The sequence below is a fragment of the Eschrichtius robustus genome, chromosome 15, assembly GCF_028021215.1.
Source record: "Eschrichtius robustus isolate mEscRob2 chromosome 15, mEscRob2.pri, whole genome shotgun sequence".
Taxonomy (NCBI): domain Eukaryota; kingdom Metazoa; phylum Chordata; class Mammalia; order Artiodactyla; family Eschrichtiidae; genus Eschrichtius; species Eschrichtius robustus.
Window position 1 is genome coordinate 22,975,139 of NC_090838.1, and position 18,150 is coordinate 22,993,288.

General features: G+C 39.8%; 1 protein-coding gene across 1 annotated transcript in view; it reads left to right on the forward strand.

Moving 5' to 3' along the window:
* Positions 1–13,244: 13,244 nt before the first annotated feature.
* WDR43 (WD repeat domain 43) overlaps positions 13,245–18,150 on the forward strand; it is a 48,919-nt gene continuing 44,013 nt past the window's right edge. Inside the window, exon 1 of the mRNA XM_068564513.1 lies at positions 13,245–13,480. Coding sequence (XP_068420614.1) covers positions 13,256–13,480 — 225 coding nt within the window. The 5' untranslated portion in view covers positions 13,245–13,255. The remainder of the gene's footprint in view (positions 13,481–18,150) is intronic.

The following is an 18,150-nucleotide window of genomic DNA, read 5'->3' on the forward strand; positions in this document are numbered from 1 at the left end:
TCATTTTACAGAGTTGTTTTTAATCATTAAAATATAATAGTTAACTAAGTGTTTTACCCTCCCCAAAACTAAGTAAAATTATCTTAAAATGGGAAAAGGCCGATGTTAAAACAGGGGTGGCGGGGTAGAGGGGTGTTATAGGCTCCATTTCATCCCCTCCAAGTTCATGTATCGAATTCCTAACCTTCAGTACCTCAGAGTGGGACTGTATTTGAAGATAGGGTCTTTAAAGAGGTAATTAAATTAAAATGTCACCAGAATGGGCCCTAATCCAATATGACTGTTGTCCTTGTAAGAAGAGATTAGGACACAGAGGGAAGACCATGTGAAGACACAGGCAGAAGATGGCCATCTACAAGCCAAGGAGAGAAGCCTCAGAGAAACCAAACCTGCCAACACCTTGATGTTGGACTTCTAGCTGCCAGAACTGTGAGAAAATTAATTCTGTTGTTTAAGCCAAAAAAAAGAAAACAAAAAGAGCATTGACTGTATTTTCTAATTCTCTCTCTTTAAAAATTTTTATTCCCAGGTTTTGGCACCTCCCCCCCCCAAATTTTTAAATAAAAACGAATTTATTTAATCCTAAAAATAAAACAAAAGATAATTAAAAACTGGGAAAAAGTTATCTATAGAGTCCAAAATCTCATTTAACATTGAATATCACTAACCTGTTCGCTTAATATTAATTCAACTGGCAGAAGTTTATTAAGGGTCTGGCAATATCTAATGTGCCTGGTCTAACGAGGCACATTAGATATTTGTTTCATTTAAGTTTACAACAATCCTGAGTCAGAAATAAGTATTCCAGTTTTACGTGTAAGAAAACTGACCCAAGGAGATTAAATGATTTGGGCAGCAGCCCATAGCTGACAAGTGACATGACAGGGTTTCCTATCTAGGTCAGTTTGGTTCAGCACTCCATGCTCTTTGTACTGTAACACCCCTTCTCAAAGGCCAGTCAACAGTACATTTGAATTCAGAGTTAACATCGGAATACATTCACAGAGCTACGAATTCAGTTTAAATTTGAGAAAATGTCTTATTACTTTCAAAGACATAAATTCTTTCTAATCTGTGCTTTCTAAAACATCAACCACCATAAACTCCATTATCAGGACTTCTCTCTTTTAATCCTAAAAATGAAAAAACAAAACAAAACAACCCTGCTCTCGCCCTATCCCAACTGCATGTCTCACTTTTGGTTTTGATTTGTTTTAAGAAAAGTTCTTTTGACTAACCTTTATGTTATCATTGCTAAATATGGGTCTGAGTTGGAACCTTCTGAATCCTAAGCTCTACAATTATTTTTAAATTTATAATTCCTAATTTATTATCTCGTTATTAAATGATATTTGGCTGTTATTTCAGAAGGAGTAAGAATTAGAAAGATGGTATATTGACAAAATATAGGAAGTAAATTTACATATCTTTGATTTCTGAGATAAATTGTGAACAGTTAATGGCATTCCTTTCTTTCTATTATTTGAATAACAGACACGGTGATATAGTTTGTCCTACACACATCTAATGAAATGCATTAACATATGCTGAAAAATATAATTATTCTTTATGTATTCATGATCTTTCAGAGCATTTAAGCTCTCAAAAAGAAGTCACTATGTGTGCTTTTCTATTTCTGGCTATACTTTTCCTTTCCTATCTTTCCTATGAAACTGCCAACTTGCACTCTGAAACTATTCTCTGAAAATATAAGGCATCATCAACTCATCATTTTTACTTTAGGGTATAAGACCAGAAAGATACTATCGTCTAGTGGCATTTAGTCAAGCAACCACTTTAAAATCCAAATAGATGTCAAGAAATGCTATTACTGATGGCTGACATTTTAAAATCTCCAGTCAAACTATATCTCTATGTCTAGTTCCACAAACGTTCTCCTCTAGCTCTTTGCATATGCTTCTTCCCTCTATATAACTCCAAAAGACTGGGAGAAGTGCCTCTCCTCTGTACTCTTGGTATGTCCTATCTTTAGACCTATCATGGTGTGTGTCATACTGTGTGGAAGTTGTTGTTTACTTAACCATTTCCCTGGTTAAGAGATAAAATTGTTCAGAGAGCTGTGTCTTGTTCATCATTATAATTCTGTCATAGTTATATCACTGTAATCCTGTTATATCATTGTATCATATCATTATATGGTATATATGATATATTGTATATATAATATCGTCATATTTCATAGCTGTATCATTATAATCCTGTCATAGTACCTGGCACACAATATGCCCTCAATAAATATTTGTTCAATGAATGAAGAAAGTAGGAAATGAGAAAAAATAGCAGCTCTGATACCTAAGTCCCTATACTAAATAATTCAACATGTAAATATGATCCAATTACATTTAATAGTTACATATTTTGTTCTGTATCTACACATGTACTTAGCTTTTTTAGAACTGTTGAAGTTTTTCTTACTGACTTTTAGTGAAATAGAAAGTATCTAAGTCTAAGAATATAACTTCCTTTCTCTTGCCTTTTCATTTTTTTCCTGAGTTGCTGCTAACTTGAATCTGGACCCTGTAGAACTCCTCTATGATTTACTGCTGTATTACTAGAAATTGCAAATTTAAATCTAGAGAATTTTAAAATTTCCTTAAATATGTGTACAGTTTTAAAGAAAAATTGCATGATATTTAGACTTGGAGAATCTTCTTACTTATCATCACCCACCACCACTCACTAAACACCTTTTTTGGTTCCTAAAATAAAGGACAGTATACAGGATGATTCAGAACCAGTTTGTTAGCACCTTGTGAACCATCGTTTTAGAATGTTGAGAACTGATCAGTCCTCCTTGGGATTTAACTCCTGGAGAGGATCCTAGATCCTCCTTCCTTCTCCTCAGGGTCCTTCTTTTGGAGAATGGCCTGACTCTCACCTCCATCCCACCAACCCTACTGCTGGTCAGGGTCCAGTGCTAGTCTGGGTCTCAGAGAACCTCTACACTGCACCCCTCCCTTCTACCCTCCATCTCTTTCTCAGTTGTCATCAACTCACACTGCAGAACTCAATAACCAATCTTCTGATTTCTAAATTGTGAAGCATTTAAGCTTTGTGTTTATGTTCACTCTCTTTGTTTATGAATGCTCATAAACTCCTCAAAATTTAAAACCTTTTTAAAACTTAAAACCTTGGGCATATCCATCCATCTATTCATTCGCAATTCATTCATTTATTTACTTTGCATAATTGACTCGTAATCATGCTTATCTCGCCTCGAGGGGACTCCCCTGAACACCCAAGACAAATACTGTTCTAATCTTTCTTCTTCTTTTTTTTTTAATAAATTTATTTATTTATTTATTTATTTATTTATTTATTTATTTATGGCTGTGTTGGGTCTTTGTTGCTGCGCACGGGCTTTCTCTAGTTGCGGCGAGCCAGGGCTACTCTTCATTGCAGTGTGTGAGCTTCTTTCTCATTGCGGTGGCTTCTCTTGTTGCAGAGCACAGGCTCTAGGTGCGTGGGCTTCAGTAGTAGTGGCATGCAGGCTCAGTAGTTGTGGTGCATGGGCTTACCTGCTCTGTGGCATGTGGGATCTTCACGGACTAGGGCTCGAACCCATGTCCCCTGCATTGGCAGGTGGATTCTTAACCACTGTGCCACCAGGGAAGTCCCTAATCTTTCTTCTATGTATTGCTTTTTATTTTGTTTTTGTAAAATTGTAGTCATACTTTAATCTTTTTCTCACATTAGCTCTTTGTATCAAAGATTATGAATGACCATAAGCAATAGTAAAACCTTAGCAAGACCATGTACAAGTGTCACTGTTGCGAGCTTTCATACTATAAGAAATCCTGCCTAATTGACTATTGTTTGTGCTCTGTAAATTCACACTATTTTGTAAGGTTGTATACTAGGATACTGTTTGGCTATAAGTGAAGGTAGGAAATTCAGAGCTAAGATGGTCCTCTGAAGTGTCAGGTACTCCTGGGTGTGGTGTCCATTCCAAAGCTTACCTTATGGCTGCTCAAGCTCCAGCCATTACATCCCAATTTCAGTCAGTAAGAGGAGAGAAAAGAGAAGAAGGTCATGCCCTCTTTCCTTAAAAATACTTCCCTAAAAACACACATATCACTTTTGCTTACATTTCATTCACCAGGACTTAATCACATGGCCAGATCTAGCAGCAAGGGAAACTGAAAATTTAGTCTTTATTACAGCTGAATATCAGCCTAACCAAAAGTCTGAAATTTTATTAATATTGAAGAAGGGGGAAATGGATTTGAAGGCAACTAGCATTTTCTTTCCCAGGTGCATGCTAGCTAGTTTAGGCAATCCCCATTTTAAAAAAAATGTGTTGTGTTCCTAAAATTTGTCAATAGGATGTTTACAATCTTGTATAAGTAACAGTTATGTTCCCAGCTCTGCTCAAAAGCCTATTTAGGGATAAAGTAGCTGAAGCAGTGTTCACTATTGAAAAAGACAATGGAAAACTATTAACAAGCCACTTGTATCATTTAAACAAAAAATTAAATATAAAATCTGTGTTTTCAGCTGTCTACTAGACACCATCTCTGGTTGACCTGCTGGTACCTCAACAGCATGGCCCAAACTGAACTAAGTCATCATTTCCACCTTTGTCCAGTCCCCTGGAACACTGGACCTCCTATATTCCCTATATGAGTTTAAAAATCACAAGATTTTCTGTTACTTCCAGGCTAGAAAATTCCAGGTCATCTGTGATTCTTCTCTCTGCAACACTCTCTTCCAACACTGACAGACGCATATTCACAACCTCTGATCAGTGGTCAGGTCCCGGGGATTTCCTCTCCATTTCCTTTAGCCACCACCAAATCTGACTACCTGCATCTGAAGCCTCCCTACTCCTATCCTACACTGTTTCATTCAGTTATTCAATAAACATGTGTTGGGTATCCACTGTGTGCCATGCGTTGTGCTAGGCTGAGGGTACAGAGATTGGAGAGGGGGATGGGAGTAGTTCTAGCCCTCAGAGAATTCACAGTCCATTAGGGGAAACACAGTGTCTTACCAAGGTCAGAGTGGTGGGAGCTCTCTGCCCAGCATCCAGGCACTAAAGAGGTGTGCTGTCTGTGAGGAATTCAAAAACAATACCAAAACCAACTGAAAGCCAGTCGGCTTCCTCTTATCACCAGGTGTCACCTGTTCTGAACAATGTCAGTAGTAAGATACTTCTCTCCCCCCAAATATTTGATTGGCTCAAGTTCTAAACAAGGGTTGTGGCTACCACTGAGTTTTAATTACATATGCATGTATGTGTGTATGTATGTATGTATGCTTCAAATTAGCACATTTTTATTACTTGTGCTCTGATAAACATTACAGTGTATAAGAAAGTTAATTCCAAGAACTCCTAATTATATAGTTGGCCCTGACACATGTGGACTCACTTATAAGAGTTCTTTTTAAGTTCCTGAAGTTTCAGAATTATTCAAGAATAATTCACATCTCCAGCCCCTGTGGTACCACATATTCCTGTGTTAAAACAGGATATTTAAAATAAACAATGACTGCACAACAATTATAAAGATGAAGAAGCAGAACTCAAGAAATTCAAGAAGCAGAACTTCAACTGGTCATTCCAAGACTACTTGGAATTTTTGTTTGAAATGTTTCAGCTGTAGAGACATCCGAAAGCTACTTAGCTACTCAAAGAAACAAAGGCATGAACAGTATTACGATATTTGAAATCCCTTATGAAACATGATTTTTATGAAAAAACTCTACCTTATGTCAAACTCAACCTTATGTTTCAGCCTTTTCTTAACTATTTGTGTGTATGCTGTTTCATGTAAAAGAAACTGTTTAAAATTAAAATTACTACAAAATGTTGTCTAGCAATTGGGAGCAAACATAGATTGACAAATCTAGCAGCACTAACTATTGAACATACATATGCGGAGATCAATTTTGCTAAAGTTATTGACAGATCTGCAGAAGTTAAAGGCTTGAAAACAAAACTAGCATTACTTAGCATGTTTTTGAGGCTCATCCATGTTGTAGCATATAACAGTAGTACTTCATTTGTATTGCTAAATAATATTCCATTGTTTGGATATACCATATTTTGTTTCTCCATTCACTACTTGATAGACATTTGGATTGTTCACAGTTTGGGGCCATATGAATAATACTGCTATGAAATGTGTGCATGGACATATGTTTTCATTTCTATGGGTAGGTATCTAGGAGTGCAATCGCTAGGTTGCAAAGGAAGTTCATGTTTAATTCTTTTAAGAAACTGCCAAATTCTTTTGCAAAGAAGCTGTACCTTTTTACACTTTCACGAGAAATAGATAAGGGTTCTGGTTTCTCCACATCCTCACCAGCACTTGTTATTGTCTGTCTTTTTTATTATAACCATCCTAGTAGACATGAAGTGGTATCTCGTTGTTTTGATTTGCATTTCCTTAACAGGTAATGATGTTGAGCATCTTTTCATGTGCTTTTTAGCCATTCATGTATCTTCTTTGGTGAAATGTCTATTCAAGTCTTTTGCAGATTTTTTAATTGGTAGTTTGTCATCTTATTTATTTATGTATATTTTTGCATGTGGATATCCAATTGGCCCAGTAATATTTATGAAAAAAACTATTCTTTGTTCATTAAACTATCTTGGCACCTTGTATATATCAGTTGACTTTAGAAGTAAAAATTTATGTCTGTACTTTTGATTTTGTTCCATTGCTCCATGTGTCCATACTTGCGTTATCACTCTGTCTTGATTACTGTCACTTTATAGTTAGTTTTGAAATCAGGTACTGTGGCTGCATCACTTTGTTCTTCTTTTAAAAAATTGTTTTCACTATTTTAGGTCCTTTGCATTTCCACATGTATTTTAGGATCAGCTTATCAATTTCTACAAAAAAATCCTGATAATATTTTGATAGGGATTGCATGAATGTATAGGGCGAATTGAACAGAATTGCCATCTTGACAATACTGAGTTTACCAATTCATGAACATGGAATGTCTTTCCATTTACTTAGGTTTCCCTTAATTTCTTTTTTTTTTTTTAAAGGTGTTAACACGCAGCTAGTTTTTTAAAAATTATTTATTTATTTATTTATTTTATTTATGGCTGTGTTAGGTCTTCGTTTCTGTGCGAGGGCTTTCTCTAGTTGCGGCAAGTGGGGACCACTCTTCATCGCGGTGCGCGGGCCTTTCACTGTCGCGGCCTCTCTTGTTGGGGAGCACAGGCTCCAGACGTGCAGGCTCAGTAATTGTGGCTCACAGGCCTAGTTGCTCCGCGGCATGTGGAATCTTCCCAGACCAGGGCTGGAACCCGTGTCCCCTGCATTGGCAGGCAGATTCTCAACCACTGCGCCACCAGGGAAGCCCAGCTTTCCCTTCATTTCTATCAACAATGTTTTTACTTTTCAGAGTACCAGTCTTGAACTTCTTTTGCTAAATTTATTCCCAAGTATTTTATTCTTTCTGGTGCTATTTCAAATGGAATCGTTTTCTTAATTTAATTTTCAGATTGTCCATTGATAGCATGTAGAAATACAATTGATCTTTTTGTATATTGATTTAGTATCTTATGACCTTGCTACATTCATTTATTGGTTTTAGAATTTTTTGTGAATCCCTTGAGATTTTCTCTGTGTCATCTGTGAATAGATACTTTTACTCCTTCCTTTCCAATTTGCATGCCATTATTATTATTATTATTATTATTATTATTATTATTATTATTATTAACATCTTTATTGCACTAGCTAGAACCTCCAGTAAAATACTGAGTAGAATTGATGAGAATGGACAGTATTGCTTTGTTCTCAATCTCAGGAGAAAAGCATTCAGTCTTTCATTATTAAGTAGGAAGTGAGTTGTGGGGTTTTTTTGTAGTTTTCCTGTATGAAGTTGAGATGTTCCTTTCTACACCTAGTTTGTTAAAATTTTTTTTTTAAATCATGAGTGGGTGTTGGATTTTGTTAAATTCTTTTTCTGTATCTTTTGAGATTATCATGTGTTTTTAATCCTTCATTCTATTAATATGGCATATTAGATTTATTGATTTTTGAATGTTAAACCTAGTATTCCTGGGATAAATCCCATGTGATCATGGTATATAATCTTTTTTATATATTACTGGACTTGATTTGCTAATCTTTTGTTAAGGATAGATAGGATCTTTAATAATTCCTATTATCTTTAGGACTAATAGGAATTCGTTAAGTTAAATTGTTAGTTAGTAGGTTGGATGAAGGGTTGGCATTGGGGCCTGAGAGAGGATTGGAAGAGCGTAAATTACGAGCATGAGTAACAGAGCAGAAGCCAGAACAAAGGTGGCAGGGCAGAAAACCAGGATCAGATCAGAGCCTGGGGTGTGACGTTTGAGGCAGTCTGCAGTGAGTGAGTGATGATACTGGGGAGATTGACAGAGACCAGGCTATAGATTGTTCTGTAGTCCACATATAGTGAGCAGCATAGAATTTCTTCCATAATTGTCAGCAAGCTTGTGAAGATTTTTCTTTTTGTTTTGTAAAGTAATCAAGTTTTTTTTTAAATATTTATTTTTATTTATTTGGTTGCGCCAGGTCTTAGTTGTGGCAGGCGGGCTCCTTAGTTGCAGCTTGCCAGCTCCTTAGTTGCCGCATGGATGTGGGATCTAGTTCCCTGACCAGGGATCGAACCCGGGCCCCCTGCAGTGGGAGCGCAGAGTCTTAACCACTGTGCCACCAGGGAAGTCCCTGAAGGGTTTTAAGTAGAGAGGTAGAATGATCAGATTTATGATTTGCAAAGATCATAAAAATGTAGCAGCCTGGAGAAAGGGAGTCCAAACAAAGCGGTGGTGGCAGTTCGGGTGAGAGACATAAGGCTCAAACAAGAACAGAGGTGTAGAATTGGAAGGAAATGAGGAAATTGAATGTGGAATTACTTCAGAGATAAAAAAGGCTGCTTAAGATGTGGGGTTGGATAATAATCAGGGTTGATTCCTTGCTTTTTACAGTGGCTAACTGGGTGGCTGGTGGTATCACCAACTGAGGCAAAGGATAGAAAAGAATCAGCACAGTTAGATTCAGCTGCATGTGCCATAACCCAAAATGTAGTAGTTTAAACAAGAGGGAAGTTTGTTTTCTGTTGTATAAAAGAAGTCCTGAGGATTTGGTCCAGGACATATATAATGCTTCAGGGTCCCTAGGTTCTGCTATCTTTCTGCTCTACCATTCTTAGCATGTTATTTTCTCCTCAAAGTCCAACACGGATGCTTCAGTTTTGGCCATTACATTTCAGTTCCAGGGTTTAAGAAGAAAAAAGCAATGGAGAATAGAATACCCTCTCACTTTAAGGATATTTTGTTTTGGCCCATAGTCATATGGCCTACCATTGTTGCAAAGAAGGCTGGAGAATGCAGTCTTTATTCTGGAAAGACACATGCACAGATAAAGAAGTGCTGTAAGGAACCCTGATGTTACAGAGTGGGACGTGAGGAACATCCATGAGAAACGATTAAGAAGAGCAGCCAGAGAAGTAAGAGAAAGCAAGGAGGGTGCGACGTCACGGAAGACAAGCATGCTAATGACAAGTCAAGTAAGATGTAGTCTTAGAATGGACACATATGGTAGCAATGTGGTGCTTGCTGGTGAGAAGAGTTTTGGTGTAGTGGTAGGTGGGGCTGAAAGTCCCATTGCAGGAGAGAAATTGAGAGAATTAGACTACTCTTTTTTCTTTTAGTTTTGTTTTAAAGGAAAGAAAAGATTGGGACAGCAATTGGGGGGGAAGAGGGGTCAAGGGAATTCTGTTGTTGTTGTTTTTTTTTTTTTTAAAGAAATTCACGTTCTTTTATTTATTTATTTATGACTGTGTTGAGTCTTCGTTTCTGTGCGAGGGCTTTCTCTAGTTGCGGCAAGTGGGGACCACTCTTCATCGCGGTGCGCGGGCCTCTCACCATCGCGGCCTCTCTTGTTGCGGAGCACAGGCTCCAGACGCGCAGGCTCAGTAATTGTGGCTCACGGGCCCAGTTGCTCCGTGGCATGTGGGATCTTCCCAGACCAGGGCTCGAACCCGTGTCCCCTGCATTGTCAGGCAGATTCTCAACCACTGCACCACCAGGGAAGCCCCCGGGAATTCTGTTTTTTCAAGAAGAGAAAAATAACATTATGTTAATATGTTGATGAGAAGGATTAAGTTGAGAAGTAAAAACTGACACAGACTTTCTGGAATAATATCCTTGAATAATATCCTTGAGAAGGATTAAGTCGAGAAGTAAAAATTGACACTGATAGAGGAAAGACTTTTTGGAATAATATCCTTGAATGGGCAAGAGAAGCTGGGATCTAGAACTTATGTGGAAGGGTGGCCTTTGCTAAGATCACAGAAAGTTCATCCATAATACCAGGAGAGATGGAGCACAAGTGGGTAGATTCTGTGGTATTGGCAGCTTGTGAAAGTGCTCTTGTGATTGCTTCTATTTTCTCATGAAATAGTAAGCAAAATCATCCACTGAGAGTGAGGATGGAGGAGGAGGAGGTTTGGGGTAATAGGACAGTCTGTCCTAATGTCTAGGACAGTGGAAGAGTGAATGGATTAGGGAACAACTGTTTGATAATCTGTTAGCATTAACTTCCCATGTGAAGTTTGTGATCACGAATTCGAAGTAGATGAGTGTCCTGATAAAGTGGCTGTGGCTTTCTCTAATCATGTTCAGCTGCTTGTGGGTGGAGAGTTAGATTTTACCAGGCTTGTGTTTTGTTTTGTTTTTTTTGGCAGTGCTGCGTGGCTTGCAGGATCTTAGTTCCCTGACCAGGGGTCAAACCTGGGCCCCCTGCAGTGGAAGTTGGAGTCCTAACCACTGGACCACCAGGGAATTCCCCAGGCTTGTGGTTTTACCAAGACTATTTTGTGGGCAAGAGGCAAGGGAGTTGAGGGTTGTAATGACAGAGTTTAGGATAAATTAAGAGGGAAGTGCAGCCACTGGGGAGTAGGGATGAGGGCTGGTGAAAAGACTGTAGGATCAAATGAATTGATGGTCCGGTAGGGTAGAAGGACTGGCTGGATGCTGAGAGCTAGAGGGAGTGAGCTGGAAAGATAGGAGTTGGTGGTTACAGAGTGGTGTGTAGAAATTAAGATTATGTAAAAGGTGCAGTTATTGTATGGCAAGGTCTGAGACATGACCATGGGAGTGAGTGGCTGGTGTAGCATAGAGATTATTGAAAGGGAGGAGGTCAAGGAATTGATATGCTTGGGTATCAGGGGGTCATCTATATAAACCCTACATACTCTCATTGGATCAGGTTGCCGTGCTCAGAGATGACTTGGGTTAGAAATCAAGCTCTTCCTCCATTGCCCGGCTCTATATGTCAGTTTTCTTATCGGAAAGATGTAGATGTTGATAGTTTCTACATCCTAGGGCTGTTGTGAGGACTAAATGAATTAATACACAAAAAGCACCTAGAACAGTGCCTGACATATAGTAAGTGCAAAATAAGCTTTTATTTTTATTTGTATATTTATGACTAACAAATCCATAACTCTAGGTCAGACCTATCTTCACACAGACTCATGCATTTTTAAAAAAAATATTTATTTGTTTATTTACTTTTGGCTTGTTGAGTCTTTGTTGAGACTCTGTGTTTGCGGCACGCAGGCTTAGTTACCCTGTGGCACATGGGATCTTAGTTCCCTGACCAGGGATCGAACCCACGTCCCCTGAGTTGAAAGGTGGATTCTTAACCACTGGACCATCAGGGAAGTCCCTCATGCATGTTCTTTTATAACAAAAATCCTAGAAATAGTTGTCTATACTTTTCTGCCCTTTCTCACCTCCCATTTTCCCCTCTACTCTCTAAAATGAGTTTTTTTCCCCTACCTCTCTACTAAAAATGCTTTTGAAAAGTCACCAATGATCTTGATCTTGCCAAGTTCACTGATTAATTCTCAGTCTTCATCTTAACAGCATTTGACATGGCTTTGATTATGTCTTGCTTCTGAAATCCTTATAAAAATTTTGGTTTTCCAGGGCATCTCATTCTCCTGGGCTTTCATCACTGTTATCCCTTCTTAATCTCCTTTGCTGGGTCCTCTTCCTATTCCTGATAGATTGGCACATTTTTGGGGCTAAGTTTTTTTCTCTATTTATGCTTACACCCAAGATGATCTAACCATACAGTTTCAAATAGCTGTATGCTAATGCATACAAAATTTATATCTGTGAACTACTCATATATCTTACTTCCTACTGAACAACTCTATTTGGATGTCTACTGAGCATCTCAAACTTAACTGTCCAAAGCAGAAACAGTTGATTTCCACTCCACCCAGACCCGTTTCCCCAATTCAGCTAATGGTATCACCATTCACTTATTCTCTCAGGCCTTAGAGTCATCCTTCACCCGTGTCTTCTACTCATCCTTCACAATCAATCCATTTAGCAAGTCCTGTTGGCTCCAACTTCAGATTAAATCTGGATTTGGACCACTTCTCACCACCTCTGCCACCGTCATTCGAGTCCAACCCACCATCCTCCTTCTCTCTTGTCTCTTTGCTTTCATTCTTGCCCCTCTACAGTCTCCATCCAGCATCCAGGAGGCCTTTTAAAATGTAGATCAGTTTATGTCTTTCCAAATAACATAAACTGCAAATTTTACCATGGCTTTCCCTACTTGTAAAAGACTCAAGAGTCTCCCATGGCCCAGAGGGTAGTGTTTTATGGCTTTCCTGCTGGTCAGTAAGCTGTGTGTGGGCTGAACAGTAGCTGGCATTTCTTGAATCAGAATGCATAGATTTGGTGAAATGTTACGGAGACTTTAAACTGTCTATTTGGTGCAGTAACATGGGATAAATCTTGACGAAAGAAGAGGGAATAGCCTCTCCCACCGTTACTTTAACACTGTTATGATTGAATAAATTGTTATGTGAACACATGATTACAGCCTGTAAGTGGATAAGGAAAAATGGAAGCAGTTGTCACAATCACGGAATTATAAGTGAACATTTCTTTCAAACACTTCGTTCAATCGTGTTATTTAAATTAAAAAAAAGAAACCCCAAACCTTTTTCTTTCTTTCTTTTTTTTTTAAAGGAAGGAGTCTTGTCAAGCCCCTCCACACGTCCCCAGAACAAGTTAGTACTGAGCCCACCGGGCCACCGTCCACAGGTAGGCCGTCCAATGCTCGCTTGCGTCGCGAAGAGCCACTTCCTCTGCTCCCTGCACTCCCTCCGCCCCACTTCCTCCCTCCAGGCCCCGCCCCGTACCGGTGCGCCTGCGCACAGGCGAACACGTGGCTGCCGCGGAGCCAGAGCAGCAATGGCGGCGGGTGGTGGAGGTGTTGCGGAACCCTTTTCCCCCGCGGGGGTCCCCTGCGCCTTCTCGCCGCAAAGCCAGGCCTATTTCGCTTTAGCGTCTACCGACGGTCACCTGAGAGTGTGGGAGACAGCCAACAACCGGCTGCACCAGGAGTACGTGCCTTCCGCGCACCTCAGCGGTACCTGCACCTGCCTGGCCTGGGCGCCAGCGCGGCTGCAGGCCAAGGTAAAGCGAGCTGGATGGCGCGGGGCGGGTGGCCGCTCAGGATCAGCCTCAGCGCTTCGCGGCTCGGCGGCGCGCGGTCCAGCATCGCGCGTGGCCCTCCGAGGCCCGGGGCGAGGAGGCACCGAGCGCGGTGGAGGTGCGCTCTGGGCCCACGCCGTCAGCCCCGTGTGTGGCCTGTCCTGAGGGCAACGAGAGAGGGCGCGGCCGGATCCGACGGGCAGCGGACTGGAGCTCTCCTGGCCGGCTCCATGCGGTCTGGGCCCAGCCGTCGCGGGGGCCGCCATGTTCGCCGAGGCCCCGGGTCCCCCAGGGGCGGCTTTCTGCTACCAGGCCTGGCTCTCCTGCTTGCGCTTTTCAGAGCTCTGGCTTTTGACAGAGCCCCACCTTGGGGCTGTATTGTTCTTCTCCGACCCCTACCCAGCTCATCAGCCTTGGGCTGGGCAGTTAGAATGAACAAGTCTATTTCCTTGCTTCCGGACACCCCCCTCCACCCCCCACCCTTGGGGGCCGGCTCACCACGTGTTCTCTTCCACGTCCAGGATGTGAGACTATTTGAAAGTGTTGACTTTTCCCAGGCTCGTTTCCATTCTAAGCTATCTGAACCTTCTTGCTTTTAAAATTTTAACATCTGCTCGGCTCCCCCTTTATACATCCCCTTTTCCCCAAGTCTGAACTCTGCATTAGGATGTGGAGGTAAAGTGAAGTTGTAGTTTAACCTAACGAACGTGAGTCCAGGTGGAGTTTCTCTTACACGGGGCACTGCTGAGTTAGGGAAGGCTTTTCACTCTTAGGGACTCAATGAAAGATGTCATTCACTGTGGAGTCACTTGGCTACATCTGCACTAATTCACACGCACGTGGGAACTGCATTTATAAGGTAGCCAACCCGAATCAGTGCAGTGTGATTTGGAAGCATCAGGTATTGAGTTGTGTGGTATTTAGCTGACACTGTGTGTAAACCTTAAAAAGTTAGTGTTTAAACGCATACACACAAAAAAAGGGAAAAAAAAGTTAGTGTTTACTATAGATCTTAACTCCACCTGACTATCCTAGGAAACTTTCCGCTAACTTTTTAGGTTGAAAGTAGGGATACGTCTAACTTGTTATACTTCGGATGAGTATGTTGAGGTGTTTTTCAGATCTTAAGCTTGATTTTCACAGTCTCTAGATGAAGTGACTCCTGTTGATCACTAAAGAGACCTTATCAGGGCCCTTAAGTCAAGCACAAAACTAGGACTTTAGAAAAAATCAGTTGTCATTAAGATGACAGCCCTCTGCATATTTCTCCTTTTCAAATTTCTGTGTTTGTATTTTAACGGTCTTGTAAAGTGTTAATAATTCTAATGGTGAGAGGAAATGTGGAGCAGTGGTTAGATGCATGGACCCAAACTATACTTCCTAGCTTTGAACCCAAGCTTGGCTTCATTGTAGGAATTGTGCTTCTAAATGGGAATAATAGTACTCACCTCATAGAGTGGTTGTGAAGGTTAACATACTTAATGATGCATAAAGCATTTAGAGTAGTTCTTGGTATGTAAATGCTGCAAGTGTTAATTGTTGTTATTACCTCTTATTTGCATGGTTAGTCCTGCAAGGTAGATAAAGACTAACTTTTTGCTTTGTTCGTGAAGAAGAAACTGAGGCTTTGGAAAATTAAGCAACTTGCAAAAAACCAAAAATGGAACCAGCACTAGAATGCAGGTATTTAGAGCTTAACTCTCTATTATCTGGAACAAATCATTCATATTAGGCTGGCAGATATTTGTCACCCACTTGATTTTCTCTTGACTTACAATCATATTGTGTGTCTCAGGAGTAAAACTTTTGCCTGGTCTTAAATTTCCTGTTAAAAGTCAGTTTTGGATTATTTATAGCAGTCTGATACAATAGAAAAATATCTAGGTTTGGTTTCATATCCAGGACTCAAACTTGTTTTGTCACATTGAGCAAGTCACTTTACTTTTGGAGGCCTCCTTGAAAAAGAGTTGGGCTACATTAAAAAAAAAGTTCTTACAGGTTTCAGTATCCTTTTACTTGTATGCTCTCACTTTAGTCACCTGACTCTCTGAAATGCCCTATAATTGTTACATTTTTAAAAACTGAGAATCAGAACTAAGAAAGTTTAAATGACTTCACCAAAGCCTTATTAACCAATGAAGTAGCTGTGGCCACTAGAGTCAAAGTACTTTGACTCCTGGTCCAGTGCTCTTACTGTAACCTTAGATCTTGAGTCACAGAATTGAGAGTTGGGAGGATGTGATTTTTAAAGATAGTGGTTGCTACAAATCACTCTTCATTTTCTACCTTTGCTCCCAGGTCCCTGGGTTATGATCCTTGCCACTTAAGTTTTAAGATGCTCTCTTAAGCCCTTATTTTACATGTAAATCAGTTTGTAGGAGTATTCTGCATCTGGTTCAGTAACTGGCAGTTTGCCACCCAAGGACAAAGTTTGGTGACATTACTCTTATAAGTGGAGAAAAATGAGTTGGTGCTGGGTTTCTTGGGTAACAGGAGCTAAAGCAGTGGTTCATAAATTTTTAGAAAAATTAGATTGCTCCTTGTTCTTGGTCACAAAATGATTATAATTCTTTGCATTTATGTCACAATAGTTATTAGAAGATTTTTGTATATATTATATAGCTGAGCATTTTATTTGGGTGATGGAGCCTGGGGGGAAGAGGACCTCAGATGATGAGAAAAGTGCAGGGAGCTGGATTGATGGACTATGCATGGATGCTGTTTTTAGAGTTCCTCAGGTTTATGTGTGTAAACTGGGGCTGAGATGTTTAATGATACGCTAGAGGCGCACAGTAAGTGGCTGAGCTACCCAGGAACTGACCCTGCTATTTCATTGCTTCTTTAAGATCCAAACTTTTCAATTTTTCCTTCTCTAACTGCTGTAGAGCCCTGAAGAAACAGACTGGCTACCACAGTAAATGCATTTATGTTACTTTGCTGTCACTGCAGTTAAAATGACCCCATATAGCTTAGTGCTTATTAAAGGAAGCACATGGCATTGCAGGCATTGGACAGGGCAAGCACAGTAGCATTAAGGATGTTTCTAGGAAAAATCTGAGCATCCCCAGTCCTAACCCTTAGGGACGCAGCACAATCCAGTTGTGTTCCTGTATAATGCTCTGTCTTAAGGTCTCTCCAGTGTTTAAACTTCAGAAGGCTATGGTTTGCCTGTTAAATCTTATTGGCAGAAATAGAAGTTCCTGTGTATTAGAATTTGTTTTTGATGTAAATACTGTATGTAATTACATGTAAAATGCACACATTTTGTTCATTGTTACCCATGAAACTTAGACATTTGCTAGAGTAAGTGACAGTAAGATAGGCCAAGAAATGGCATAGGAGACTAATTGCAGAGTGAAACTTGAAACTTTGCCATAATTTTCAGTGACTAGAGGTCAGTATTTTTCAAAAATAGGTTTTGAACTATTAGTTGATTGTGAAATAGATTTAGTGGGTTGTGACAGCATTACAAAGATGAAGTAGTCAATATTAGAGTGTATTTTGCATGGTAAAGGATAAGTTTTTTGGTGAAACTTGTTTCAGCTATATACACATGTTTTTATGAGTGTGTGTGTATTGGCTTTCCACGTAAACTCTTTTCTTACTCTGGGATCTTAGTCTAGAGTCAGGGCTTAATTGATCAAAATCAGATTTCTCATCACCTGGATGTGCTTTTTCTCTCTGTCTTCACTTCATTTGTACTATGCCTTGCTTTTATAAATCATGCACATTTAGACTCATTCAGCCTTCTGATTGCCTTCTAGATCAAATACTGCTTTCTTGAGACTGCTGTTGGCATTTATTGCTTAGCTCGGTCAGCCTTTCACATTGGAAAAGACTCTTTAGTCTAAGTAATAGACCAAATCCTTTTGGTCTTCATTCCTGGTACTTTCTGGAACTCAGATTTTTTTTTTCTTTTTTTTCTTTTTTTTTGTCACGCCACGAGGCTTGTGGGATCTTTGTTCCCTGACCAGGGATCAAATCTGGGCCCCTGCAGTGAAAGCGCCAGAGTCCTAACCACTTGACCTCCAGGGAATTCCCTGGAACTCAGATTTTCTGATCACAGATATATGAACTAAATTTTTAGCCTACCCTTTTCATTACTTTATATATTTACACATGTAATTAATGTGCACATGACATGAATCAAAGCAGTATGACTAAGACATTAAAGAAGAAATACAGACAATTCAGATATACTGTGTCTGTAGTGCAGAGCAGAGCGTGACTTGTGTCATAAGAGAAAGAAGAGGTGTTTGTGGAGAGATCATATTTGAGGTGGACCTTGAAGCAAGGATCGATTTTTAACCAAATTGAAAATTGAGACGGATAGAAAAAGGCCCCTCCCAAAAGAGGGAAAAGCAAATGGGAAAGTGTATTCGTGATTAGGGAATGTAATGTAAGGATGGAATTGGAAATAAGACTGGAAAAGGTGGTTTGGAGGCAAATTGTGGATGCTTTTGAATGCCAAACAGTTTTTTTGATTTACTCTTCTCTGGGGAGTATTGAAATTTTTGATCACAGAAATAACAGGTTCTGATAGAAAATGCCAACAGAAGTCTGTCATAATCTGTAATCATCAGTACCACTAAACTCTTGGTTTCAGAAATACTTAGTAATGGGGTAATAGTTAAAATATTAGATTTCACTAA